This window comes from Spermophilus citellus (assembly GCF_964194105.1).
Source record: "Spermophilus citellus genome assembly, chromosome: 1".
In the NCBI taxonomy this organism is placed as follows: domain Eukaryota; kingdom Metazoa; phylum Chordata; class Mammalia; order Rodentia; family Sciuridae; genus Spermophilus; species Spermophilus citellus.
This window is the reverse complement of record NC_138182.1, coordinates 123,683,651-123,711,362: the sequence shown is the minus strand read 5'-3', so window position 1 is coordinate 123,711,362 and position 27,712 is coordinate 123,683,651. Positions and strand designations below refer to the sequence as shown.

Genomic DNA, 27,712 nt, shown 5'->3' with positions numbered 1-27,712 from the left:
CAGAGTGGCTGTGATCCCATATCAAGAGCTGGGGCTGAGATGGAGGGAATCCTCGGGACCCAGAAGAGCATGCCCTGCCTGCATACCGTGCCTGGAAGCCCCAAGGCCCTGCCCTAACAGAGCTTCTCACTGCCTGGTAAGGAGCTGCTGGCCTTGGAGGGAGGGAGGGAGAGAGGGAAGGGAAGAAGGAGATCCCAAGGAACCCTCATGGAAGGGGCTGGGCCTGGAGTTTGAGCCCTTCCTCTGCCTCCTGACTTCCACAGCATGATCCCTTTTACATGGGGGGAAACTCAGCCTCAGGAGGAAGTAGTACCATCTTGGAAAGAGTGACAAAGCCAAAATTAGGGCCCCTCCCATCAGCCATGAGCGCCACAGTTGTTTGCCTCTGTGCTGCCGATTGCCAGTCCAGCAGGTGCAGGGCACGCCTGGCACCTCTTTGCTTTCTTGGCCCTCCTGGGCAGGACCATGGCACTGATAATGACTGCCCTCACCTCGGCCTGATTCAGGCTCCACTCCTGCTTCCCAGCAAATGCCTGTGTCTGTGCCAAAGTGACGAAGGACAAGGAAACAATGCTCGAGTGGGAAGGGGGCTGGGTGCGGCCCCTCTGTGCAGCCCAGGTGCGGTGGGAGTGGAAACATGCCCAGCGCAGACCCCGAACCATTCCTCGGAGCCAGGCCAGGAAAGGAGCCATCAGCCCCCTGGGTGACCCAGTGTCCTGTGTCTGCCCTGTACTTCCTGCAGTGGTGCCAAATCAGCTCACACTCTGGGTGGCAGCACCGGGGACATTAGAAAGCACTTGAAGTTTGGGGTCCTCTTTGTCACCATGGGATTACGGAAGAATCCCATAGAAGAAATGGAAGGGAGAGGAGAGAGGCCATGAGGGTGTAGGGAGCGTTTTTATTCCCATTGGTCAGAGGGGCAAATGGAGGTCGTGAGACTCTGGTGTCTGAATCCGAAGCTCCTGCCCTCTTCTGCAAGTGGAGATGAGATTTGAGCCAGAGGTGCCCTCAGGGTCGGTAATGGTATATAGGCTGCCTGTCTTCAGGCACCCGCTGCGACCTTCTGAATGCCAGGTGCCCTGCTGACTGCAGAAGCCTGGGTGCTTCCAGCCCTAATCTCAGCTGCAGCTGCCCCAGTAACCTTCGGGGACACTGCCCTCTGGTGGCTCAGTGCACCCCACTGCTAAATGCAGTTCCAAAGGCCTATGTCAAACACGTGGCCTGACCTTCCACTCCACTAGCCATTCACTGCTTACACCACATGTGGCACCAGCTGCGCTTGACACTTGGGACATGCAGTGCACAAGGCTCTCCATCCCAGAATGGATTTGGTGTAAGCAGAGTCAAGGGTAATGTGGTCCAGCGTGGGGAACTGGGGGCCCTCCTCCTAGATGCCGTGCAAAGAACTGGGACTTGGAAAATATAAATCCAAATCATGGCCATTTGACTGCTTTGTGACCTGAGCTAAATCCCTTCACATGTTTGAGATTCTACCTGTGGATCAGAAGGCCATGAGATTCAGATGACCTTAAGAGCCAAACACAGGACTTAGCAGGCCTTTAGAAGGCTTTCCCACCTGTCTTCTTCCATGATAGAATGAAACCCGCTGGGAAACCGAACCAGAGTGAGCAGGACAGGATGGGGCACATTACCCCTTGTAGCCTGGGCAAAGTTTCTAAGATTGGAGACTCTGAGGGGGTGGGATTCAGAGGCCCTGAGGATTCTCTTTCGAAAGGTTAGCCCTGGGAAAGCCCTGTTCACAGGACTCTGAGAGCTGAAGCCTAGGTAGCTCCCCAACTTGTTTGGTCAAAGGCAGTTTCCCGTAGGAGGTAGAACGGAGGAATATCCCAAATGAGCCCATTCAGGCCAGAAGAGGAAGAAGTCGTGGCCAGGGAGAAGAAGTCCCAGGGCCAGGGAGAGGCCAAGTTTGACTGGGTTAGAGAGTGAGCCAGGGCCAGGCCCCACTACCTTGTCCAACATCTAGAGAGCCCCCAACCTTCTCTGTGCCACTGACAAAACTCTCTTTGAGAATCAAAGGACATACCTGAGACTTCCGTCCTGGCACAGTCCCTGATGGGTCCCTTTGTTTGCACGCCAAGATCCCCTCGCGTGGCTCTAGGTGCCTCCCTTCACTGCCTGCATGCCTCTCCCCGGAAGATTGGCCTTCTGGGGTGCCCCCATGTGTCTGGTTCATTGGGGGAAGTGGCCTCAACCTCCGGGACATTGGAAGACTTGGGAGCCACTTAGTGGACCTCTTAAACTTGATGATCAGGGCCAAGGAAAAGGACCAAGGCATCCTGGAGCAAAGGAGTTAAAGGAACAAAGTATGACTTTGGTCACTAGTGGGTTGCTAATGTGAGGTTTACAGCTGGTATTTCAATGAGCAAGCAGGAACGGGCGGAGGTAGACAGGCTGAGCGCCAAATCACGAGTGCTATTTGGTGCAAAGGTGTTCGTTACTGGCTTTGTAGCGAAAAAACTTGGAAACTGATATTCATGAGCAGAGCGTGTGTTCGTCTGTGTGGTAGAAAGGTGCTGCTGACACTGTCAGAGAGCACATTCAGATCACAGAGCAAAGAGTAAGAGGACTCGGGAGAGCCAGGCAGGTGGTGCACTCCTGTAATCCCTGCAGCTGGGGAGGCTGAGGCAGGAGGATGGTGAGTTCAAAGCCAGCCTCAGCAACCTAGCGTGGCCCTAAGCAATTCAGTGAGACCCTGTCTCTAAATAAAATACAAAAAAAAAAAGGGCTGGGGATGTGGCTCAGTGGTTAAGTGCCCCTGAGTTCAATCCCCAATACCAAAAAAAAAAGGACCTGGGTGAGCCTGCTTGGACTCAGTTCTGTCCCTCGCTTGCTGCAGAACCTTGTGACATTTCTTATCCTCCCAAAGCCTCAGTTTTCTCCTTTGTCAAATGAGGATGGTAATAACGGCTTCAAAGAAGCATAAGGATTTTAGAGGCACTCAGCCCAGGCAACGTTCATTAAGTGTTCAATAAATGTCAGCTACTTGAAATGGAAACAAGTAAATAACAAAATGCACATACAATCACCGGATTTCACTTTTCAATTTTTTTTCTTTATGCAGAAACATAGGTACACATAAATAAAGCAACTGTTAACAACGTTTATCTCGGAAGTATGAGAAGCGAGAGACTTATACTTCCTTTGTTTTGCTTTTGCCTTTTAAAGTAGACTTGATGTTTCCTTCTTTTTCTAATGTTTAGTTTTTAGTTGTAGTTGACCACAATACCTTTATTTTATTTATTTATTTTTATATGGTGCTGAGGATCGAACCCAGGGCTTTGCACATGCTACGCCAGCACATGCCACTGAGCCACAATCTCAGCCCTAGACTTGATGTTTCTAGAGCAGATTTAGGTTCACGGTAAAAAACAAACCCCTCACACACATGTGTCTGCCACTGCCATCGACATCTCACAGCAGAAGGGGACACTTGTTGCAGTCTAGGAACCTACACTGACAGATGGCTGAGTTTCACTTTTAACTTTACTCCTGTCTGTCTTGTTTCTGTTCCTGCAATGAGCAGCCTGCTGGCTCTCTAAGCAGCACAATGTTATGTCATGAAGGGCTGAATCTGGCCTGAAGGTCCAGAATAGCTGGACTCTAGGAAGTGGCCTGGTTTACAGAAGTTACCACGGAGAGCAGGGTGAACCAGCCAGGTGCTGCCTGGGAAGACAGCCTGAACCTAAGAACCCCCATGCCACTGTCACGGCCACCGAGGTCCAGAGACCTCATGCTCTCCCATGAGAGTAGATCCAAGGAGCCAGTCCCCTGGGCTATGCCTACCCCAAGATCTCCACACACACACACCAGCTGAATGGCTTCAGAGCTCCCAGGGATCAGCCAACTGAGGCTCAGGCCTGTCCTGAAGAAACACAATACAGAGGCACAGTAGCCAGCCTTGGATTCAGAGTCACCTCTGCCACTCCAGTGCACAGTCCTCTCCACGAGCCTCTTCCTATCAGAAGATGGGATTCACCTGCCCACCACACCAGGGGGCTGTGAAGATGGCCAACACAGCTGCCTCACGGCCTGGACTGTAAGATAGATGGGACAGCGCCCGACTGGGTGAGGGCAGACGCAGTCGGGGTGGCAGGACAGGGCCACAGTAAGCACAGCTGTGCAGCTCACAAAATATGCAGACCAGGACAGCTGGCTGCATTTCCTGGCTCAGGTGGACCATTGTCTAAATAAGGGCTTGGCCTTTATTTGGGTTTGATTTAAAACAATCCTCCAAAATGATGGCAATCCTAGAAGACCCCCCGGGAGCAGGGGCTGCTTAGAAGGCCAGGAGAGAGGGACTGTCAGGAACTGGGAGTCGAGGAACCTCCGTGCCTACCCAGCCCAGGAAGGGGAAGCCCGCAGGCAGAGGAGCCTTCGGACGTCTCCCCTCACCTGTCTGTCTTCCCCCCAGTGATTCCTACTCGGACCCTGTCTGTGTGGACAGCTCCTCAAGATGAGCTACGGTCTCCAGCTGACCTTCGTGTGTCTGAGCCTCTTAGCTCCAAGGTAAACTGTGCTGCCCCACCATGGCCTTGGTCTGAACTTTGTTGCCAAGGGCCCCACCGTCGGTGGTTGCTGAATTTCCTCCTGCCCTGTGGTGAAACTCACCCTGTTCCTTTCCCCTCCCTCAATCACCAGAACAAGACAACATCCTGCCACCCATTTTCAGTAGAGGACAAGAGTGTCCTCTACTGAACCCTTGAGCTGTTCAGAACACTCTGAGGGTCCCCACATTATCTTGACAGTTTGATCTAAGCAAGTGCATCATAAAATGGAGACACTAACTCAATCAGCTGAAAATTAAGAGACTTCTCCTTAGAAAAGTCGCTGCCAGTGACTAGACACACCACAGGCGAATTCAAGTTCATGTTGACGCCCATCCGTGTTTACTCACTCATGAACAAGCATGTAGAACAAGAGCCTCGCCCCCCTTTCTTTTCCAGGATGTGCGTCCAGGGGAACCAGTTCAACATCGAGGTCAGAAGAAGTGACAAGCTCTCCCTGCCTGGCTTTGAGAACCTCACAGCAGGATATAACAAATTTCTCAGGCCCAACTTTGGTGGTAGGTTATCCTTTGTGACCAGGACAACAGTCCCTGGTGTCCTTCGCCTTCCTGACTTTCCTGTCCCTGCAGAAGCTGTTTATCTGCTTTGAACTGTTCTTCCAATTTGACTTCCCAGGAAAATGCCAATTTTCCTTTCACAGAAAAAAAAAAAAAAGGCTCTCTCCTCTGAGAAGCCCACCCTGATTTCTCCAGGGTCCATCTCTTTTCTTCGCCCCTTGTTTGGAATCATAGCCAAGCATTGCCCTGTGATACTGTACCTGGCTCAGCTCAGGACAGCAGCCCCTTGGGGAGTCCTGCTTGTACCTCACTCACCCCAACAGAAGCTCCATGCTGGACATACATACAGCAACTTGCTAATTAATATTTGTTGAAAAATGAGGCCAAGGAATGAGGGTAGCTGACTCTACCTCTTCAGAGTGCGAAGGCCACCAGGGTGTCCTTGATCCAGAGCTGCCCACTGGAGGAGTCTGGGCCTCTGGGGCTCCTGGAGACAGGCCACCTTGGTATTGCTCCCTGCTCAGGTCACAGGTCAGCCACAGCCCATGGGAAGCTGGCCTTGGAGCAGGTGCTGGTGGACCCCAAAGCACAGCAGGGGCAGCGGCTGATCACAGGCCTCAGGTGGAGGTCCAAGGGGTGCCTGGCCACACAACTAGGATTTGAGTCCCTTATGCCAAGGGACCTCGAGAGCTAGCTTCTCAGGCCCTGCTGAGCCCTGATGGGCAGGTGGGCCTGAATACCTTGGCCAGGTCTTCGAACGTCTCTCAAAGTCTCTTTCCTCCCGAGACTCAAACAACTAAGACAAGTCACTGTTCTTGTTTCCCTGTCACTGGCCAACAAAATACAGGGTGCTTGGGCAAGGAGGCCGTTCTGAGAACAGGAAGCCTGGGGTGGACCTAGGGGAATGTAAGGCTCTGTCCCACCTGGGGTGAAAATGGGCTCTGGGGTCCTTGGTCAGAGAGGGGAACACAAGTCCTCTCCCCTCCCCTTCTGGCTCCCTACTTCTTAAAGGGACCTACACTCACTGGGCAGCCTGGAATCTCTGTAATGTCCATGCACCCAGCTTCTAGGACCTGAGGCCCTTAAGAGACAAGAGCTGCACAGGACTGTTCAGGAACTGAGCTGGACAGAGCAAAGGGCTGCCAGCAGGCACTGAGGAAGCTGCTGAGGCGGCGCCACTGACCTCTTTCCTAGGAGGAAGCTGCCCTCTGGTGGCACTGCTCACTCCTGTAACTCCAGGGAGAAGGAGCGAGCTCTGGTCCACAGAAAAGCCAGCTGCGGCAAGGCCTGGACCAGACTGTCCAGGAAGAAACCAAACAAACGCTGGGCAGGACTGGAGCTCTCTGTGCCTCCCCCTCTGCATTCCTCAGGGAGGGCAACTAACCCACCATCCACTTAAGACAGATGCCAAAATTTTCCCAAGCCCAGCACCCCTCCCCCCAGAGGCCTTGTCCTAGTCTGTTTGTGTTTGGTGCTGCTGGAAAGAAGACCTGAGTGAGTCTGGGTAGTTCATAATGAGCAGAAACTGACTGGCTCCCAGTTCTAGAGGCTGAGAAGTCCAGTTCAGCACCGGGCACTGCCTTCCTGCTGCGTCATCACATGGTGGGGGGCAAGAGTGGGACCATCTTGCTGGTCATGATCGCATGAATCCTACCCTCAAGGGTATGATTAATCACCCGATGCTGAATCACGTGTTAAAGGTCCTGCCTCTTAATCCTGTTAAAATGGCAATTTATTTTCAACATGAGTTTGGGAAGTGTGCTGGTCATTTTCCCATCACTGTGACCAAAATACCTGGCAAGAACAACTTAGAGGTAGAAAAGTTTATTTCGAGCCCAGGGATTCAGAGGTTCAGTCCATGGTTGGCCGACTCCATTGCTTTGGGCCAAAGGTGAGGCTGACCATCATGGTAGATGAGCATGTTGGAGAAGCACTGCCCCATTCATGGCAGCCAGGAAGCAGGGAGAGAAAGAGAAGAGGGGAAGGGACGGCAGGACACATCCCAGTGACTCACCTGTTCTTGCCACACCCCACCTGCCAACCGTTACCACCCGGTCAGTCCTTTCAAACTAGAATGGACTGATCACAGCTCTCAGAAGCCAATTACTGCACCTCGAGACATACCTGAATTAACATAGGAGCTTCTGGGGGAGACCTCATATCCAAACCACAACAAGAGGGAACAAACCACAGCAGCACTAGTACCTCTATGTGAACTAGCACAGAAAGGTCTAGCAATTTGCTCAAGGTTGCAAGGCTGTTAAGGGACCAGCATGGGATTCAAACCCTTCCCCCTGACTCCAGGATCCTCTCCTTGATGCTGTGCTTTGCTGTCCAGAGGGGCAGGAAGCCACTCTATACCCCGCCCTTTCAGAAAGCACCTTCCAGGGTCTGCCATCAAAGATCTCTCTTTTCCCACCAAGTATTAACACTTAAGTATCTTTCAATTGCATTGGTTCTAAAACTCCATTTCCAAACTCCCACCTCCATTCGATGGCTTGGTTTCCTTAGATTAATAATTAAGCTGCTTTGTCTGATTCCTTTGGATGAGAGGTTTTCAAGCTTCTTTTGAATTCCACCTCTCTTCTGCCAGTTAATGCATTGCTACAGTCCCCTGGGGCTCTCCCAGTTATTTATTGCAAGTGAATGCATCTATTAACCTAGTGAGCAAAGGTTCTTTTCTCCTCTCAAATTGGCTAGGATTGGGGAAGAGAGAGGAGGAAAGGGAAATGCCTCTGACGGCAGCTATTATAACATGATGAGCAGGACCCGCAACAGGTAACCGTGTCTGAGCACCTTCTGCAGGTGATGGGCAGGCACTTCACATACATTCCCTCTTACCGAAACTCGGCAAAGACACTGCCATACCCCCGACCTCATTTAACCCTCTCCATGACCCTAGGATGTCATTAGCATCAGCCCAACTTGCAGGTGACAGCACTACCTCTCGAGAAGATTCGGTAACTTTTCTCAAATCTCAGAGCTGGGATGTGGTGGAGCTGAGAACTCACATGGCTCAGACTCGGGGTTTTTTTTCCCCACATCTGTGGTCTCAGGAGAAGTAGTCTGGCTTGGCCTGGCCTGGCTCCTGAGACAGTGGCTGGGAGCCTGCAGTCTTGGGAGCTATGAACAGTTCTCTCTGGAGTTGGATTCATCTGCCAGCTCTCCAGAATTGAGGCCTAACAGAGTCTGTGCACAGGACAAAGTGCAGAAGGTTCTGGAACTCTAAGTAGTTTAGGGTTCCTGGAGAGTAGAGGAAGAGGAGAAGGTGTTAGGACATCATCAGGAGCTCAGCTATGAGGGGGCAAGATAAATGCCATCTGGTGGTAAGTCTAGTTCGATAAAGAGAAGGGAGGACAGTGGTCTCCACCCAGACTACCAAGTCTGTCACATTCTACATGATTAGACCCTTGCAAGCAACACAGGAAAAATCCTCCATCTGCTTTATCACTATGCCTTTTAAAGTAATGGAGCAATGTCTCATATGTAGTAAGATAACAATTCACTTACGCATATTTTTCATACAAAGGGAGATGCACTATACACAGCGGTTGCTCCTGAGAAGGAGTAAGATAGAAATTAGCCTTGTCATCATTTAAGATTTTTCAAATTTTTCTAACAAGCAAGTGTTACTTTTGCAATTTTTAATAGTTTCGTTTTTCCAATGCACCAATGCAGAGGGTGGCTGTGTAGTCCAAAGGGGGTGAAATGGATGGGTGGGGGAGAAGGACATATTGTGTGTTTCTACTAAGTTTTTCTGGATTTTTCTCCATTCTTAGGAGAACCAGTTCAGATAGCACTGACTCTGGACATCGCAAGCATCTCTAGTATTTCCGAGAGTAACATGGTAAGCGCCGTTCCCCTCCATTTCACCCAAGGCTCTCTGGCCTCGAGTGTCTTGGGCATGTGCTGTCCAGCTACTCCAAGACAGAAGGGGAGGAAGCACTGCCCTCCTCCACTTGGAATCGCAGAAGCTAGAGAACTAGATCCAGAATCAAGATAGCGGGAAATGGGAGAACAGGGTTTCTGAGTCTCAGAAAGAAAATGGATTCAAAGGCCAGGAGGAAAGAAACCAGTGAGTGAAGAAGGCACTTAATGAGGGATAAAAAATTGGAAAAAAGAATAAAAGTGCTGGGGGAAGCCTGGACATCACACAGTGCTTCAGAGATGGGGACACAGGAAAGCCACCATCTAATGACCACCTCCATGGGTCCTCTCATCTAAGAGATCACCTGAAAGACTGGGTCACACTGGAGGAGGTTTGCCAAGAGATCACTGGGCATCCAGGTCAATCTCAGACAACCTAAGCACTTTGCCCACCAAAATCCTTAGCCATTCGATCTTGGGAAATGCAAGGTTTTGGACCAGGGAGGTCAAGGCCCTGGACCGGGACTCCCTGCTGGTAGGAGAGTCATCATCTAGAATTAACAGCACAGTGTTTTCTCTCACTGCTGCAGGTGACAAACAACTTCTCCACCCAGGTCTGCGCACTTGCTCTAAGTGGAAGTGGGAGGGTAACATGTGACCCTCGTGATCTGCTCTGGAGGGTTCCCTGCCCCCCCCATCCCATTCACTCACCCATCTCCGTGCCCTGCTTCCCCCTCAGGACTACACAGCCACCATATACCTCCGACAGCGCTGGACAGACCCGCGGCTGGTGTTTGAAGGCAACAAGAGCTTCACTCTGGACGCCCGCCTGGTGGAGTTCCTCTGGGTGCCTGACACCTACATTGTGGAGTCCAAGAAGTCCTTCCTCCATGAAGTCACTGTGGGAAACAGACTTATCCGCCTCTTCTCCAATGGCACAGTCCTGTATGCGCTCAGGTGAGCTGGCACTGGGGATGGGAGGCGAAGCAGCTGGAAGAAGACTCAGATGATCCTTCTGCCATGCTCCTGCCCTCCTAGAGCCTTCCCCATAACAGTGGGCCCTCTCTCATCCACTCTGGCTCCTCAGCATCTACAGAGCACCTGCTCTGTGCCAAGCCCTGCGCTGGATACGAGGGAGCAGAGCTGGACAGGACACAGCCTGTCTTCAAGGACACTGGAAACAGAGGCATCCCTCAGTGCTGGGGCCCAAGATGGGGAGTAGGTTAGTGGTTTGGGGGTGATGTTAGGAGAGGCTCTCACAAGATTCTGGGCTGAGTCTTAAAGTATGAAGGAAATGACAAGGGCAGAGAGGTGCATGGGACCCTTCATGGTACTCGGTGGAACAAGGTTGCTCCAGAAGATGACAGTGCTGGTCTGAGTCATACTTGCACAGAATCAAGGCTCAGTGCCACCAAGCCTCTGTCACCTGCATTCTTGGGCTCTCCATGCGTACTCCCCAACTCCTGAGGCCTAAAATTCCTTCCACCCAATCACTCATGGAGCCTGAGGGCTAGAACAGGAAAAGAGGTCTCTACATGCTGTAGCAAGGGCTCATCCTATGCAAACGAGGTACAAGGATCATGCACAGTAGGTTCCCCGAGGCCTGGGGGTAGAGGCCAGGACCAAATATCAAAGACACTGATCTTTAATACAGAGTAAGAGTCTCAAGTTATAAAGCAAAGACTGAGCTAGTCATTAACAGGACTTCTGCACACAGCTCAGCGGCCCCGAATTTTGCAAAGACCAATCCAAACCTCAACTCCTCTTTTAAGAAACCTAACTAGACCTCTCTCTTGACCCCAACTCCAATCAACACTGATGTACCCTTCCCTGTGTCCCCACGGCACATGTGTGCTTATCCGTGTGTCTGTCTGCATGACAGCAGCACAATCAGTTTGGGGTAAGGATTACGAACAGTGGGTAATGGTTTGTAGCCTGGCACTAGAGTCATAAAGATTTGAGTACAATCCCTGCTCTGTCCTGGGCAGCTCTGTGGCCATAGGCAAGTTACTTGACCCTCTGAGCCTCAGGTTCCTTAGCATCAAAATGAGAATAATAGTATTGCCTACCTCCCAGAGCCGCTCAAAGGGCTGAATGCCTGTAGAGAACTCAGCAAGCCCTGGATGAATGGTCCTTGTTATTCTGTCTCCCTTTAGGGGAGCGTGGGATCCTCAAGGTGGGCACTGCTGTGGTGACCTCTGCTTCCTAGAGCACCTCTCACTGTGCTTAATAAATAAGGAAGCCAAGTAAAAATATGTGACTCTTGAAAAAAAAAATCTTGTAGATTGAAATCTCCACCACAAGGGCTTCTCTGACACTGAGCTGACCGTCCCTGGGTGTTGAGCCCCGAGAGCCACTGAGCCCGGTACCCTCCACTCCCTCTGCATCCTGATCCCATCAAGAAGCCAGGAGACCAGGGCTCCAGTTCCAACTCTGCCACTCAGAGCCACCTGAGCCTGAGCAAGCCCCGTGATCACTGTCATGACCTTGCACAGGTAGAAACACTGAAAAACTGAAAGGAAGACATCTTAAACCAGCCAGCCGTGAGTCTGCTCTGTGATATGCTGGCTGGCTGGCCTCTGAGTGGCTAGCCTGCCAACTCCCCCATTCTGGACCCAGCTTCTCTTAGTCTCATGGGTGTTGTTGAACATACAAAGAGCACAGGAAACCTCAAAAATTTGTGGGGATGGGTCTCCACGCCACATGATCCCTGCAGGACCCCAAGTGAAAGTCCTCGGAACACTCTTCTGAACCTGTTTTTTCTTTCTTAGAATCACAACGACTGTGGCATGCAACATGGACCTGTCCAAGTACCCCATGGACACGCAGACCTGCAAGCTGCAGCTGGAGAGCTGTGAGTGGCCACGCCCACAGGCCCCTTTCCTGGGTGACCTGGATCTGGAATTCAGTGTCCCCTACCCAGTGATCCTTCTTTTTCTGGTGTTGATTCACAATGGATTCAGTCCTTCTGACTATCCTTCCAAACGGATTTAGGTTCTTCTCAAAGAAAAACCTTCTAACACCACATCTTTTGGGGATTATTATTGTGCATTATTATTACTATTATTATGCATTATTACCAAAGAGACAAAGGAAGGGAATGCTTTAGTGGGATTCATGGTCTAGACCAGGGGCCCCCAAGCCTCCCCCATGTGCCAACTCAGCCCATCACCTCTTCTGTTAACCACGGTTCATGGGGCAGCCCTGCCCACTTATTTATGTGTCACCTGTGGTTGCCATTACACTGTGACAGCAGAGTCAAGTTTTTATGACAGAGACCCAAGGGCCTACAAAGCCACAAATACTGTCAGTCTGCCTTGCTGCAGAGCTTCCAAGAGCCCCTAATGAGCAAATTCCAGGTGAAATTCCAAGAAGGAGCAGTAGTATTTCCCAGAATTGTGTAACCACAGAATATGACTCACTTGTTTCATGAGCATCTCTACTTTATAGAAAACATCTTGATAAAAATGGGTCTACACTAACACCTGATAGTTTAACTCTTAACTTTTTATTTATACCATCTATCTGGCTGCTCATCCTCAAAGTGTCTGTGGTGCTCAGTGAGTTCCTCTTGAATCCCCCTTGGCCATGATCTTCACCCCCACACCCCCACTGTCAGTCTACCAAATTTCAATCAACCATGGGTCCCTACAGACACCAATGACAACCTTCTACCAACACCCTTTCCATTTGTCAGCACATAACCCTCTAGTTTCTAGAAAGCCTCAAAAGCTTTCTTTTTTTCTCCTTTTATTTTTTTCTGGTGCAAAAGCACTGTGGTCACTAGCAAAACCTCCCTCTTCACTGCAGAGGAAGTAGAGAAGCTAGAGGGAAAGACTCCTGAGAGGATGTAACCAATGTGTGTGACCGTGATGTGCTATTGCCCTGGCCTCCTTGACCAAGAAACTTTTCATACATTCCTGCCACTGGACTAGAAGGTCAACAGGGATTTTGTTCCTGTGGCTCGTTCATGATATAAGCTATATATATTTTCTGAGTATACCATAAAGTGATTTTAAACAGTAATACGGGGATAATGAAAAGCTTTTAATAACTCCTTTCCAGTTTCTCTAGTGCCCATTTATTATCATTATTTTCCCCAAACTGAGTAACCACATGATGCTTATTTTGGATTCCCCAAATCCTGCCAGAATGTTAAACTGGATTATGACACAATCGTCACACAGGACTCCAATATTCCTCTGCTAGCTCCTTTCCATTACTTAGGACGAGGGCCACTGTTTTTCTTTTCCTCTGTGTCCTAAGGAAAATATTTTGACTCTTTCTAATACTTTAGTTCTGCATATTTTCCCACTAAGGTCTCCAGCGAGTCTGGAGTGCTGGTTGAGTTCCACCTGTCAGCCCTCATTTAAATGCCTTTGCTTCTTCCACTCAATGACTAAATGACTTCTGTGCCAGATAGTGAGGTAGATGTTTGCAATACAAAGATGAAATGATGTGCCAGCCTTCAGTCTGTCCTCTCATGGAGAGCAGGACTTAAAATAATTACAGAGACTAGATGGTGACAATAAGAAGTAATGGCACTGTGGAGCCTGGAGGAGTTCGAGGTGTTCTAGAGGAGATATCACTTGAAATCAGACATGAGGGATCTGTTGAAGCTGGCCCAGGGGACGAGGAGTGGGACACAGCGTCTGCCAAGGCACAAGAGCAAGAGGGAACATAGCAGAGGTTAGCAGGGCCAGGAGGGGGCTGACATGGCTCTGGCTCCGCGTGTCTGGAGCGTGGCTGGGGCGTGGCTGGGCGTGGCCTGCGGGTAGAGTGCTTGCCTAGCACATTCAAGGCCCTGGGTTCTATCCCTAGTGTTGAAAAAAAGGGACAACATGCAAACCAACCGTTAATATTTATCACACAACTGCTTCCAACTTTTAAAAGAACTTACTTGCTATATGTAAAGTTTAACATAATAATGCCAGCTAAACGGGCATCTAAATTGCAACCTGGGGATTTGCTTATGATGAGGAATGAAGATTTACTCTTAAGTGGTGTGTGTCAAATGAATTCCCTGGCACTGTTAAACAATCTCCATTGTTAATAAGCCACTCTAAAGTGCTCACCAAACTTGTCACCTGCGAGGGAAAGAGTACTACAGATAGGACTTGTTAAGGCAGCTAAGCCTGTCTTGTGGTGTTGAGGGGACTGTGGACAGGCTCTGGAGACAAATGGACCCTCTGTACCTAAGGACACAGTGGGCGGCATCAGGAAAGTCCACCCATGGTGAGGTAGAAGCCATTTTTCAAAAGTAGACATTTAATTAAAGACTCAGATTAATTATCTTATTGATTAAATGCATGTAGAATCTTCCTGAAGCAATGCAGCTTTTTGGTAGCAGAATAAAACTTGGGGTTTTCAAAAGAGAACTCATCTGAGTCCCACATGAAACAAGTAATTGCCCTCCATGTGTCGTGGCTGGGCTCATCTCAAATCCCAGGAGCAATATTCCGCTGGAAACTTCACGTTCTGTTTGCACAAATACTGTCCCCAGTGAGCAGGGGAAGCTTTCGATGCATGTTTATTAAGCAGTTATCTGGGTACAGAACCCTCACTCAGGGTTTTTGCTACATGCCATCACCAAAAATGAATTGATACCATTCCACAATTCACCATAGTCACCCAGGGACAGGGGTGTGTGTGTGTGTGTGTGTGTGTTAATGTAACAATTGTGCTTTTACTAGTTGCAAAAGTAAAGTGTCCAAGTAAGAAACTGCACTCTTGGTTTTTATAGATTCTTCAGTTCTTTGGGATCCCAACCAATTTGGACAGCTCACTTCAGTGCCAAAGTGAACTTTGGATGCTTCCAAAGGAAAGCCCACAGACAATTTTTACCTGAAAATATTTAAAGAGCTGGTGCATTATGGAGGAGGAGACCACCCCTACTAGATATTGGTTACCAGAAGCAGATTCTTTTCAAAATATTTGTCCCAGCACTAACTCCATATTTCCTAGCAGCCTTTGAAAATGAAGGCAATGGCTGGGCATGTGGCACACGATGCCTGTAACCCCAGCAGCTTGTATGCTGAGGCCGGAGGAGTGCAAGTTCAAAGCCAGCCTCAGCCACTTAGGCCCTAAGCAACTTAGCAACACCCTATCTCAAAATTAAAAAAAAAAAATGTGTAAAAAGGCTGGGGACATCACTCACTGGTTAAACTCCCTTGGGCTCAATCCCTGGCACCAAAAAAGAAAAAGAAAAGAAAAGAAAATGAAGGCAATATATTGTGTGCATGTACAAACATGTTTCAACAAATCCCATCACTATGTGCAACTGTAATGCACCAATAAAAATGTGGGGAAAATAAAGGCGATATATTTTTGTGTTTAAGATCATACGTACTGGAATCCCTGGACTTTTCCCATCCATAGCCATTTGGCTTTGGGTAATGAAACTCTTTGGACCTCAGTTTACTTATCAGTGAAGTGGGAAAGTAATAGTGTCTGGCTCAGTGAGTTGGTTTTCAATAGAATATATATATATATATATATATATATATATATATATATATATGTTGTAGTTGGACACAACACCTTTATTTTATTTATTTATTTTTATATGGTGCTGATATTGAACCCAGCACCTAGCATGTGCTAGGCGAGTGCTCTATCTCTGAGCCACAACCCCAGCCACTTCAATAGGTTTATTATGGTATAATTTACATACCCTAAAGTTTACAGGTGTTAAGTATAGAATTCCACAGTTTTAGTAAAATTACCAAGTTGTGTAACCATTGCCATATTGCATTCCCCCGACCCCTTGGCTTATCTGCAATCACCCCTCCTTCCACCACCAGCTCCCAGGCACCATGAATCTACTTTCTCTCTGTATGAATTTGTATTTTCTGAATATTTCATATAAATGGAAATCAATATAATATATGCTCTTTTGCATTTGTTTTTTTTTTTCACTTAGTAGAACAGTTTTGAGGTTCATAGGCGTCACAGTGTGTTATTAGCACTTCATTCTTTTTCATTGCCAGGTAATGTTCCTTTGTATGGAGATGTACGTGTATACGTATCACAGTTAATTTATTTATTCATCAGTCGACAAACATTTGTCTATTGTGGGTAATGCTGCTCTGAACAGTTGTGTGCTAGTGTTTGTATAAATAAGATTTTATTTCTCTTGACCGGATACCTTGGTGTGAAATATGGGTCAAATGGTAAAAACATATTTAAGTTTTCAAGAAACTGCCAAACCTTTTTCCAAAGTGGTTATACCATTTTACATTCCCACCAGTGCAGTTCCAATTTCTCTATGTCCTCATTTTGTTATCTGTATTTTTTATTGTAGTTACTCTAATGAGTATGAAGTAGCATCTTATTGTGGTTTTGATTTGCATTTTCCTAATGACCTATAATGTTGGGTATTTTTTGTGTGCTTATGAATCATTCAGATATATTTCCAAAGAGATATTTCGAGGATTAAATGAGATGATAATGTTGTAAGGCACTTAGTAATGTTTACTAAATTAAATGACATATTATAATTACCATCATTATCATCCAAGGGCTTTGAGATGAAACTTTCCTAAAGTTCAATGCAGGCTTTATTTCTTGCTTCTCTGTTATCAGGAGAAAGTTAGGCAACCCCTCTGAATCTGAGAGCTTTTATGTATAAATTGGGCAAAACATTATAGCTCCTTAATTCTGAGACAGAATACTTATTGAATAATACATAATACTTATTGAAGAGACACAGAAATGACTACAAGTTTGTGAGAACATTAGAGACCAAGTGGGTCCAGGATTACAATTATTGGCTAAATTAATAAAACTGCTTTGGGATTATCAAACTCACTTGGTGACAAGCATCACTGAAGTGGCTGGCTGCAGGATTCTTGTTTTGGTTTTCGCATTTCCACCAATGCGATATGAAAGACTAGTTCTGAAGTCTCTGAAGACCCATCGGCACTTACTTAGATTGGCCTGGGAAGCAGTGCAGCACAGGCCTCTGGGTGTTGGTGGGTATGGTATTTCCGTGAGGAAGGAGGCCGCTGCTTACTGGGGATTGGAGCCAGGGGCCCTCGGCCACAGAGCTACATCCTCAGCCCTTTTTATTTTTCATTTTGAGACACAGTCTTGCTAAGTTGCATAGGGCCTTGCTAAGTTGCTGAGGCTGGCCTCTGAAGGAGGCCATATCTAAGGCTCATCATCCAGGTTTAGACCCTGCTTACCATAGGACCAGTTCTCAATGTATGGCGCATGTCCTAGTAGGTGACGTCACTCTGAGCAGGCTCTGCTGTGGCACGTGAGAGGTCTTGCCTGGAATCATCCTTGGGCCCACTACCATCAGGATGGAGCCCAAACTGTTTCTGTGTCATAGCATTTTCCAGACCAGTTCCATCGGTGCCCTTGCACTGACCAGGGCTCTGTCTATTGGCAGGGGGCTATGATGGAAATGACGTGGAGTTCACCTGGCTGAGAGGGAACGATTCCGTTCGAGGGCTGGAAAACCTGCGACTTGCTCAGTATACCATACAACGCTACTTCACCTTAGTCACCAGGTCCCAGCAGGAGACAGGTAACTCGTGTGACAGATCGTACAAAATAAAAATAACCCAACAGAAGTGGCGGGTTGCACTCTGAGTCAGAAGTCTCCTCTCTTCTCCACTTCACTCCTTCAGGGTCCAGAAACCCCTCAGAGGGGCAGAAGGGGTGGAGGGCAGAGGGTCTGCACCTATTCCTCGCACAGGACTGAAACGGATTTTCTCAAAGACGGGGTTTGATTATGAGCGTCTGCTACTTTCTCATCACTTGCTCATTAGCTAATTTATGATAGAATTTTAAATCCAGGATTTACCTTGGGGTGGCAGGAACTTGAGCTGTCCCCTCAGCTCTCCTGTTTTCTCCCTACTCTAGTCTGAGCCAGACTTCTGTTCCTGGAGCACAACCTCTCCACCCTTCCCCAGCCCGGCCCCCGCCACTGCTGCCCTGTCGGCTGCCATGACCTTCCCTTCACAGAAGCACCTGCTTCTCCAACCCGCGGCACATGCTGTACGCCCCAAGGCCCTCTCTCCTGCTCAGAATTCCATCAGCAATAGCACTCATTGCTCGTATCCCCCACGTCTAGGGTATGATAGTTTCCTAAAGTACAGTAAATCCAGGATACCTCTGACACATCAAAAAATCAAATGCCATTGAATGGGTCTATTAGGTCTACCCAGTGGGAATGTTGAGAAATGGACAGTCTCAGGTAACCTCGAGGAGGTGCTTACCCAACAACTACTTTGTAAGCACAGAACTGAAAGATGCAGGGTTTGCATGCTGGGGGCTCAGAGTCTAGTGAGGAGATGTCAAGGACACCGGGGGTCACAACAGTGTAGGAGTCAGATGACGGAGAAAAGCCCAAGCGGAACTTGCAATGCACAGTGCCAGCAGCCCTGGGAGTCACACTCCATGCAAAAATACCCAGGTGTTGTGGGGACCATGGCAGTTCGACATGAGCCAGGTTTTGGTGAATAACTGGGGGCTTCATGTGAATATAGTTCAGTCAACTGACTCTGCTCCACCATGTGAGCAGACACGATTTCTTGTCTCTTATTGACCCTGGCAGGAAATTACACCCGGTTGGTCTTGCAATTTGAGCTGCGGAGGAATGTCCTGTACTTCATTCTGGAAACCTATGTTCCCTCCACTTTCCTGGTGGTGCTGTCCTGGGTTTCATTTTGGATCTCCCTGGATTCTGTCCCTGCAAGAACCTGCATCGGTAAGTTTCTAAGAACTGGGTCACCGCGTACGTTTTTCCCCCTTCCGTCACTGTCTTCATTGGTATTCCCAGGGCAATCCAACAGCTGGCTTCTTGAGAGTCTTTTACAGAAAGAGACAGAGACTATTTTAGAAGCAATGCAATTTTAAATTTGTTAAAGTGACAGATGAGGGGAAATTGTGATCAGGTGACCCCTGTCAGTGATGTTGTGGAAGGAAATGGTTTAGAAAACCACATTGCTCATTTCTGTGCAAAATGGGCAAATTAACCCAGGTCCACAAGGTCATAGGTTTTTCAGAATGAGATATGCTCCGTTTCTGAATCCTGTCCTTGCCTGGCTGACCCCTGAGTGGAGACCCTCCGCCAGGTAACAGGGGAAATTCCATTGGCCTCCATCTTGGAAACATTTCCTGCTCTTTTCCCAGGAGTGACCACTGTGTTATCAATGACCACACTGATGATCGGGTCCCGCACGTCTCTTCCCAACACCAACTGCTTCATCAAAGCCATCGACGTGTACCTGGGGATCTGCTTTAGCTTTGTGTTTGGGGCCTTGGTGGAGTACGCTATTGCTCACTACAGCTCCCTGCAGCAGATGGAAGCCAAGGACAGGGTAAGAATCCCGAGGCCCCTGTGGGTGCTCTGTCACTTTGCCATGGGCTGCCCTGTAGAGGTGAGCTGGTTCTAGTGTCTGCCACCCAGTGACTTGCTTGGTTCCAGTAAGTCCCATCCTTCCAATGTGGGCACATCTGGAAGTCATGGGGCCCCTTGAAAAAGGCCATCCCTTTTACCAAATGCAATGAGATATCAGGACATTTAATTCCAGCAGAAAATGATTCTCATCCATAAGCAACATACAATTACAAGAACAGGAAACCATGAAAAATCTAATTTCCAACCACACTTGATCAGTTGTTTACAAGTTTCAGGTTAATATGTAGGTACTATTTAATTCTTCTGTTGCATTCTTGCATTTTCAAATTATACAAGTAGTGGTTTATGGAAAAATTAAATTGAGACAAATTTCTTGATAAGCACATTTTTCTGCTAATTCGAAAAGATTTTTTGTTTGTTTGTTTGTTTGTTGTTGTTTTTATTTAGCATCGGAACATCAGGGTCCAGTTATCTGAAAAATAATGACGATTATTATTATTTAAGTACTTACACACACCAGATCGAAACCTTCTGGAAATATCATATCATTTTAAATGCTCCTAACCACCAACAAGGTTCTTATCTCCATTTTTCAGTTGTGGAATCTGAGGGACGAGAAGGTTTATCTCAGGGACACAGAGAGTAAGAGGTAGAGGGGGGATTTCCATCTAGATTTGGGGCTTCTAAGCCTGGCCCTGTCCCTCTGTCCTGCTGGCCATAGACATTGGGCCTTGCTCTTGGCTATTACTCTTTATAGCCCCGAGGAACCCTTGGGTCATTTGCAAGCCAAATTGAATCGATCCTACCATCCTTTAATAGGCCAATAGGAATAAGAAAGAAAATAGTAGGATCCAATTCAGAAGACGTACCTGCCTTTGGCAATGGGCCAGACTGCGCTAGGTCCAACAGTGGGCAGATGAGGCATCATTAGAAGGGGCAGAAGGGGCTCCCCTTGTGTCCTGCTGTTGCCAGCAGCACTCCACAAAGCCACGTTGTCCAAGTGACACAGGCAAAGAAGTCTACACACTGAGCCAGCCAAAGAAGAATGTGGGTTTCATTCATTCTGCTCCCTGCAGGCTCCCTGAAGGGACAGGAAAGAGGTCTAATTACCCCCCAAGTGTCTAGTTTTCTAGATTGGTAAAAGGGGGGTTGGAATGTGACTGAGATCCTCCACCAAAGCACCAGATGCTTTTATTTTCCTGTGTAATAATAGATGCGCTATTGAGTACTTGCTGTATGCTAAACGCCTATCAACAGCTTTTAGTCCACCCAACAACCCAGTGAAATAGGTACCATTATTGTCCTTATTTTACTATAGAGAAACCTGCCAGACAGGCAAGGTGACTCATCCAGGACCCTACTCCTAATAAATAGCCTGTCCCCAAATCCAAACCACATTCTGTCTGACTGCATTACATTCCCCGCAGCCTGGCCACGCCCACCTGCTAGAGAACACCAACCCCCTGCCACTGCAAGGGGAGCATCAAAGTTTCCATTTTTGTGTGGCATAGACCTCAGGACACGGCCGATTTCTATTATCTCCCATAACCACTAATTCCTTCTCCCTGGAAAATAATAGAATTTCACCAAATACTTGCTAGATACATCATATGATTTATTCCACTTAATCTCCCCATCAGCTCCCACGGTAGCTATTTATATCATGACCCATTTTGCAGGCAAGTAAATGAAATCTAAGAGGGATTAAGGTGACAAGATGTCCACAAGAGTAGGAGGCTGAGTGGGATCTAAACCCAGGTCTGCTGACTTTACAGCCTGCACAGCTGGTATCTGGCACTCCGCCCTGTGGATCGAGGGAGGGTGATGGTTGTTCGTCATGCAGGCTGGGGACACCCAGGTAGGTGCCCACAAACAGGACAGCAGGGCTGCAAGTCTCTGTTAAACCTAATTACTCAACACTTAGGCCTCTAAACTTCTCATTAGCTTACTACCCACTTATTTCTTTGCTGAATCAAGTCTTCCAAGCTAACGGCGTGGTTTGTGAACTAGGGGACGGCGAAGGAGGTGGAAGAAGTCAACATCACTAACATCATCAACAGCTCCCTCTCCAGCTTTAAGCGGAAGATCAGCTTTGCCACCATTGAAATCTCGGGTGACAATGTTGACTACAGCAACATGACAATGAAAACCAGCGACAAGTTCAAGTTCGTCTTCCGAGAAAAGATGGGCAGGATTGTGGATTATTTCACAATTCAAAACCCCAGCAATGTTGATCGATATTCCAAACTACTGTTCCCTTTGGTTTTTATGCTAGCCAATGTTTTCTACTGGGCATACTACCTGTACTTCTGAGTCGGCCTTGACTTTATGTTTGCCCTAGGTCTCCAGCAGAACAAGGTCATGATGTCAGTGGAATTCTAGGCCAAACGTGCTCTCTAGCACAGTGGTGCCAAAAGTGGCTAAAATGACACTTATTTCTGTTCAAATGATGAGTTCTCAGCTGTTAAAAATTCTAAGTTGTGTCACAGTCCAAACATTACAGGTTTTGTAATGGAAACATCAGCCTGTACCTCTTTCACTTTTATGAAGGACAGCCCCATGGAGCCCAGGGCTGACCGTGTACCCAGTGGCTCCCTGGTCTGAATTTACCTCATATCCCATGAGAAGAAGATGGTCACATATATCAAGTAACCCTCAAGTGTTGGGGGTTGTTTCTGAATTAACCATGCAAACTATGTACTAAACCTCTGTGGTGCTTATAAAATACATTGCTGCCTATTTAGGGAGTAACATTTTCAAGTTTTTGATTAAAATGAAATGTGGGCTTATGTCAATTCACTGGCAGTCACTGCCCTAACTCAAGAGTAGAGTGAGTTTTTAATAATGAGAATTGTTTAGCATTACAGCAGAATCATTTCCGAATTCTAATAAGTCCTCTCATTGAAAAACCAGATGTTGGGCTGGGGATATGGCTCAAGCGGTAGCGCGCTCGCCTGGCATGCGTGCGGCCCGGGTTCGATCCTCAGCACCACATACCAACAAAGATGTTGTGTCCGCCGAGAACTAAAAATAAATATTAAAAATTCTTTCTCTCTCTCTCTCTCTCTCTCTCTCTCTCTCCCTCTCTCTCTCTCTCCTCTCTTTAAAAAAAAAAAAAAAACAGATGTTAAGTGAATAGAAAGTTAGTGGATCAATAATATAAAATATCTATGCCTTGTTTCTGAAAGATCATGGATTCCCCAGACTAGAAGACTCTGGGTCTTCATTCCCACATTTTATGTGTCTTACCGTTTTACTCTCAGTGCACATGGGTCCCAAACACTGCAGAAGCCCTTTTCCTACATCAGGGATGGAAATGGAAGCATTTTCTAAACTCATTTGAGGAATCTTAACATGGACTCTTGCCATAAAGACTTGCAGAATCACCGTGACTCACATCCTGGCGAGGCAGTAAAAGTACCAGGTGGACCCCGTCAGAGCGCCCTCTGGTGTTCTATCACTTCTGATAGCAACAGTGAGCACTACTTTGCCAGAGGCAGATCCCCTGCATCCTTCCAAGAGGAGCGTCCATCCCTGGGCTCCAATGACCAGGAATGATGCCTATTAGATAACAAGCCGCGTTACCCAGGTGCAAGCGGCTTAGCTCAAGTAGACTTGGCCTTGCTCAGATCCCTGATCCTTTTAGCTGTCCTACTTTGAGTGGCTTACTCTGAAGGAGCAGGAGGATGCTGGCCCTGGGCCCTGAATGTTCTCAATCACCGCAGGATATGTTCCAGAACCTATGTGCAGGCTGCAGGTGAGCTGTCTTCTCCATGTCCAGCTGACCTCATCCTCACACCAGGGCCTCAGCCTCTGCTCCTCAGCCAGGCCAGCCCACAGCACCTAAGTAGTGCTTGCAGGTGTGCCAGGTGAAGCCTCCCATTGTTTTAGAGGACATCACCTTCTTCAGTTCTTTAGCTTCGTTTTCTAACAAATGCACAGCTTTTCCTTCCTTTCAGAAACCCACCACGGCTCTAGAAAACCGTTTCTCTTCCTCCACTTCCTGTACCCCTGAGAGCTCACTCCTTTTGCCATTAAGACACTACCCACAGTTCATTTTCTAGGGGTATGATCACCTGAACCTTTAACAAAATGTTTCTAATGGGTGGAGGGTGGGGTGAAAGAGGTGGAGGGTGGTTGACTGGTTCTATATATCATATTTGTGACATTTTAAAAAAAAAAGGTTTAAAAATAATTCTGCTCCAAAGCCCTATTTAAGCTATGATATAAGAACAACTATAAATATGTGAAATAAATGCACCACATTGACTACCCACCAGATCAAGTGGTCCTCTACGGAATGTGCTCTAAGGTCCCACTTGGAAAAGGTGTACATGGTAGTGGAAAATCAGGGGCCCACCTATTCCACCCTCGTGGTCTTCCTGCCTAGACAGCACACAAATACACCTCTCTATCTGTCTGTCTGTCTATCTATCTATCTATCTCAATTATTTCCTACACAGGAAATAGTAAGCTCTGCTGACACACCAGGGGTTTTTCTTTTATGTCACAGCACAGTGACACTTGGATTGCTGTTAAACCTCTGAGCCTGGCAATGCTGAAAGGTCCAACCCTCAAAAAATACCACAGATTCTCTTTTAAGCCTTCTTTATTATTTGGCAATTCTCTTATACTTGTGTTGAATGATAGTTTGGCTTGAAAATATGCCTTAGGTTTTTGTATCACTCTGTGCTTGCATAGTTCTCAGTAAAAGTTCTCAATTTTCTAGATCTGTCCACATATACTATCCTTCCAGAGCACTTTGTACAAAGTATTTATTTCTTGGGTGAAAATATCAAGACTCATCTCATCAAATTTTCAAGGACATGAAACTAGGTGAGGTCAGGAATATTCTAAGTCACGAAAATAAACATTTTCATTACCCTGATATTGAGAATAGCAAAAGTCTCAACATAGGTTGTTGGATAGACAAAGGAAGGCATTTACTAACAAGTAAATGACAGCAGGTTGGTTTCAAATGAAAGTGAGGGAGAAATGGAAAATTGCCGTAATGGAAAAGAGCCTGAGATTACAGTAGACCACAAGCTGATGATGAACCAGCAACTCGGGAAGAGTTAACTGTAAAAGGAAAGCTCTGTGTGGGCTTTCTGGGCCAGGCAATCATAGTGGCCTGCAGGTATTGGTGATTGGCATCCAGGATGGAGACAAGATCCTTCCTCAATGGCGTACACCATTTTACAATATGCAGAGCAGCAAGGCCTTGCTTCTGGCCCACAGTGGCTCACCTGTCCACAACACGTTCACTGCCAAAGAGTCTTGCTTCTTAAAATATTCATATTTTTAAAAATTGACTCAAAAAGCAGGGAATTACACTTAATACAAGATCAAGGTAATTTACATGTTATACCCATGACTTAGAAAATTTTTAGTATTTGTTTTACCTATTTTTAGTTTTAATACATATTAAATTACATATAATTGTCAAAATTTTTGTAAAGAATTTAGGTATATAAGAGAGTATGTTTGTATTGAAAATCAGAAAATCCAATTATGGCCCACACTTTTAAGAAGAATATAAAGAAATGGAAAAGATAGAGAAATGGAAGAAATGATTAAACTCATGGAAAACAAGTCCGATAAGAAGGGGCTTTTGCACCTTGACAAAAATGTCTGAGTGAGTCTGACTGTCATTGTTAGGTTAAAGAAGGGTTTTGTACAAGGGACGTGCTGTCCCACTAATCATCTGACTCAGTGAACTGAATATAAGCAAATATGCATAGATGAACTTGAGGTAGAATATTGTTGCTTAGAAGGAAGGAAATGTGCAAGTTGAATAAAGAAATACTCAGGTTCTTTGCCAGGAAGTTTCCCATGGGAATAAAGAGTTGGCTCTCCCTGTTGATCTTGCCATCCCCCTGCCTCAGAGGAGTTGCCTCTATGCCACCAGGTAATCCTGGAAGGCTGTAGATGCAGGAGATGCCGGTGTCTACAGAAAAATCAAAGCATCCTACAAAGTATTGCTAACATAAAAGCAAATGCCTAGTTGCCCAAGATGTTGAATTTTTAAATCATTGTTTCTTTTTGGGGAACTCAAAGTGGAGTCATGGAACTTGCAGCTTTGAGTGACTTGGATGTGCTGCAGGCCTTGACCATCTCATCCCACTTATAATCATGCCTTTCCAGAGATTAAAGGAAAAGCAATTCCATCTGTAAAACTGGAAAAGGGAACAGGAGACACAAGTGAATGAGTGTCTCCAGGTTCATCTAGTTGTGGTCTTTGAGGACATAAAACAAGCAAACCATCTATTCTTTTTTATGTGGAGCCCAATCACCAAAAGGTCTCAGGGAGGTGGATGGTCCACATCCCAAGTTCATGGCCCGCTTCTTCATTAAGGTGCTGAGGGCCATTGCCAAGTAGAAATGACGCATCGAAATTTCCTTGCTAGCGTACCCCATGTTAAATGGATTTCGCTGTTGACATTGCATGTAAGGTGACCTTGCTCAAGGAAGGCGGATCCGGGTTTAGAGCTGATCAGGTTTGAGGAAGTATCCCGGTCCTTGGGTTTAGGGCATTCCCGGTTTAAGACAATAGGGGTTTTAGGGAAGTTGGAGGTTGAGGATTATTGCTGCTGGGATTAGGGTGTTCCTGCTGCCTGAGCTCCCGTTGAGTTCTCGTGAGATTCTAAAAGGAGATTGGAAAAAAGCCTCGTGGAGTAGGTGAATTGGGCAGAGGAGAACTGGGATTGCCCCAGAACGTGTGTAGAGGTCGGTGTGAGTTCGGGAATAAAGATTGCTGTTTGAATCTACAAAGCTGTGTGGTGGCTCGTGATTCTGTGCCAAGCCAAGACATTGGCATTAAGGACAAGTGAGTTTGCTGATGAAGATCTTCAAGGAATGGAGTTTCATATTTCACCACCTGAATCTCCATTTTCATCCAGAGGTTTTTCTTCTTACCCACTACAGAAACTTGGCTAACATTCTTTGAATCGAGTTACCTTTTACCTCTTTTCTATATAACTATTCAGGAAGAGAAAAGATAATGCAGGAGGTCTGAGACTCCTATCCTTAGCCTGTTTTCAAGGCTGGTCCCTGGCCAGCATCAGGGAACTTGGATTTGGGGAGCATTCCCTAGTAGGTGAGAGTGGCTTCGTGTGCCCGAATTGCTTGGGTGAACTCCCTGATTTCTCCAGGGAGTCTGGAGTTTGGGTACATGTAGGCAGAGGGTGCCAAGGTGATGGGGCCTCGACGGACCATCTTGGGCACTGAGTCTCTAGTGACCTTCTTGGCCTATCACAATTCAATGCTGGAGGAATTAAGCAGTTCCTGGGGGACCGCACGAGAGGACTCTTGGAAGCCTATGCCTGGTCTCCTTGGAGCCTCTCTCCCCAGGCTCATTTTCCCTTCACTACTTTTATTTTCGATCACTCTGTTGTAAGAAATCATCCCCCGACACTTGACAATGCTGAGTCCTCCGAGTCCTGCTAGTGAAGCTTCCAACCCGGGGATGTTCCCAGGGACTGGGACACACGTGCTTTGGAGCTGTGGTTCCCCAGCTTGGCTGGTCAGAAGACTCACTGGTGCAGCTTTCTAGGCAAAAGCTCCCAGAGGCTCCCCAAGACCTGTGGACTCAGGTCCTGTATTTTTCAAAGCTCTCCAGATGTTTCTGCTAGGAAGCCAGATGGGAGACCAGATGCCAAATACCTTGGTAGAAAAGAAGAAGCCTCATGAAACCATGTTTTCAGCGGGAAAAGATAATACAGTATGTCTGCCACATGGAAGAAAATAATCCAATTGAATATGATTATTGAATATGAATAATGTATAGAGCAGACAGAAAGCAAAATTCTTCCTTTGTCTCATTGAATCTTCCATGTTAGTGCGGAGACGGAACAGGAAAATGTCTATTTCTGATACGGCTGCAACATGACAAAAGGCATCAGGTGATAAATGTGGGATTGGAGAGTGAGGCAGAGTCTGGGCGGCAGCAGCTCTTCCAGTGTTTGAGATGCTAAACCTCTACAGTCAGGCCAACAGACTGAAACCTCTCAGAGGCAAACAAAAAATCAGATTCCCGGAAACCAGAGTTCTGCTGCTGCAGGCGGGGAGTGGGGTGGGGGGTTACAGCTGGCTTGAACCAGGCTTCCTAGGTCCCGGGTTCAACTCCAGCATCTCAGTAAGACCGCTCAAAACAACAAAGGGAAGGGCTTGGCTTGAGACTGAGTACTTTCTCATTCTTACGACTTCTTTCCAACCGACCCACCAGTTTATTCTGCATCTGAACCAAAGTCGAAAGGCTTTTGAATCTAGATTGCAGTGTGCATGTTACCTCGGGGGTGGGGGGGGGGGAAATACACTTGTTTAATTTCCAAATATTATTAGAAATCTTAAAGCTAGCTTTTAAGGTGAATCCTTTGATGGACAAATTTAAC

At 47.1% G+C, this 27,712-nt stretch overlaps 1 protein-coding gene across 1 annotated transcript; it reads left to right on the top strand.

The window, feature by feature from the left end:
* On the top strand, positions 1-21,818 carry GABRP (gamma-aminobutyric acid type A receptor subunit pi). The gene is made up of 10 exons (XM_081309209.1): positions 1-136; positions 4,433-4,527; positions 4,965-5,083; positions 8,863-8,930; positions 9,690-9,907; positions 11,722-11,804; positions 17,346-17,483; positions 18,516-18,668; positions 19,094-19,281; positions 21,333-21,818. The coding sequence occupies exons 2-10, from the start codon at positions 4,475-4,477 to the stop codon at positions 21,633-21,635; spliced, it is 1,323 nt and encodes a 440-aa protein (XP_081165335.1). The 5' UTR covers positions 1-136; positions 4,433-4,474; the 3' UTR covers positions 21,636-21,818.
* Positions 21,819-27,712: the final 5,894 nt, after the last annotated feature.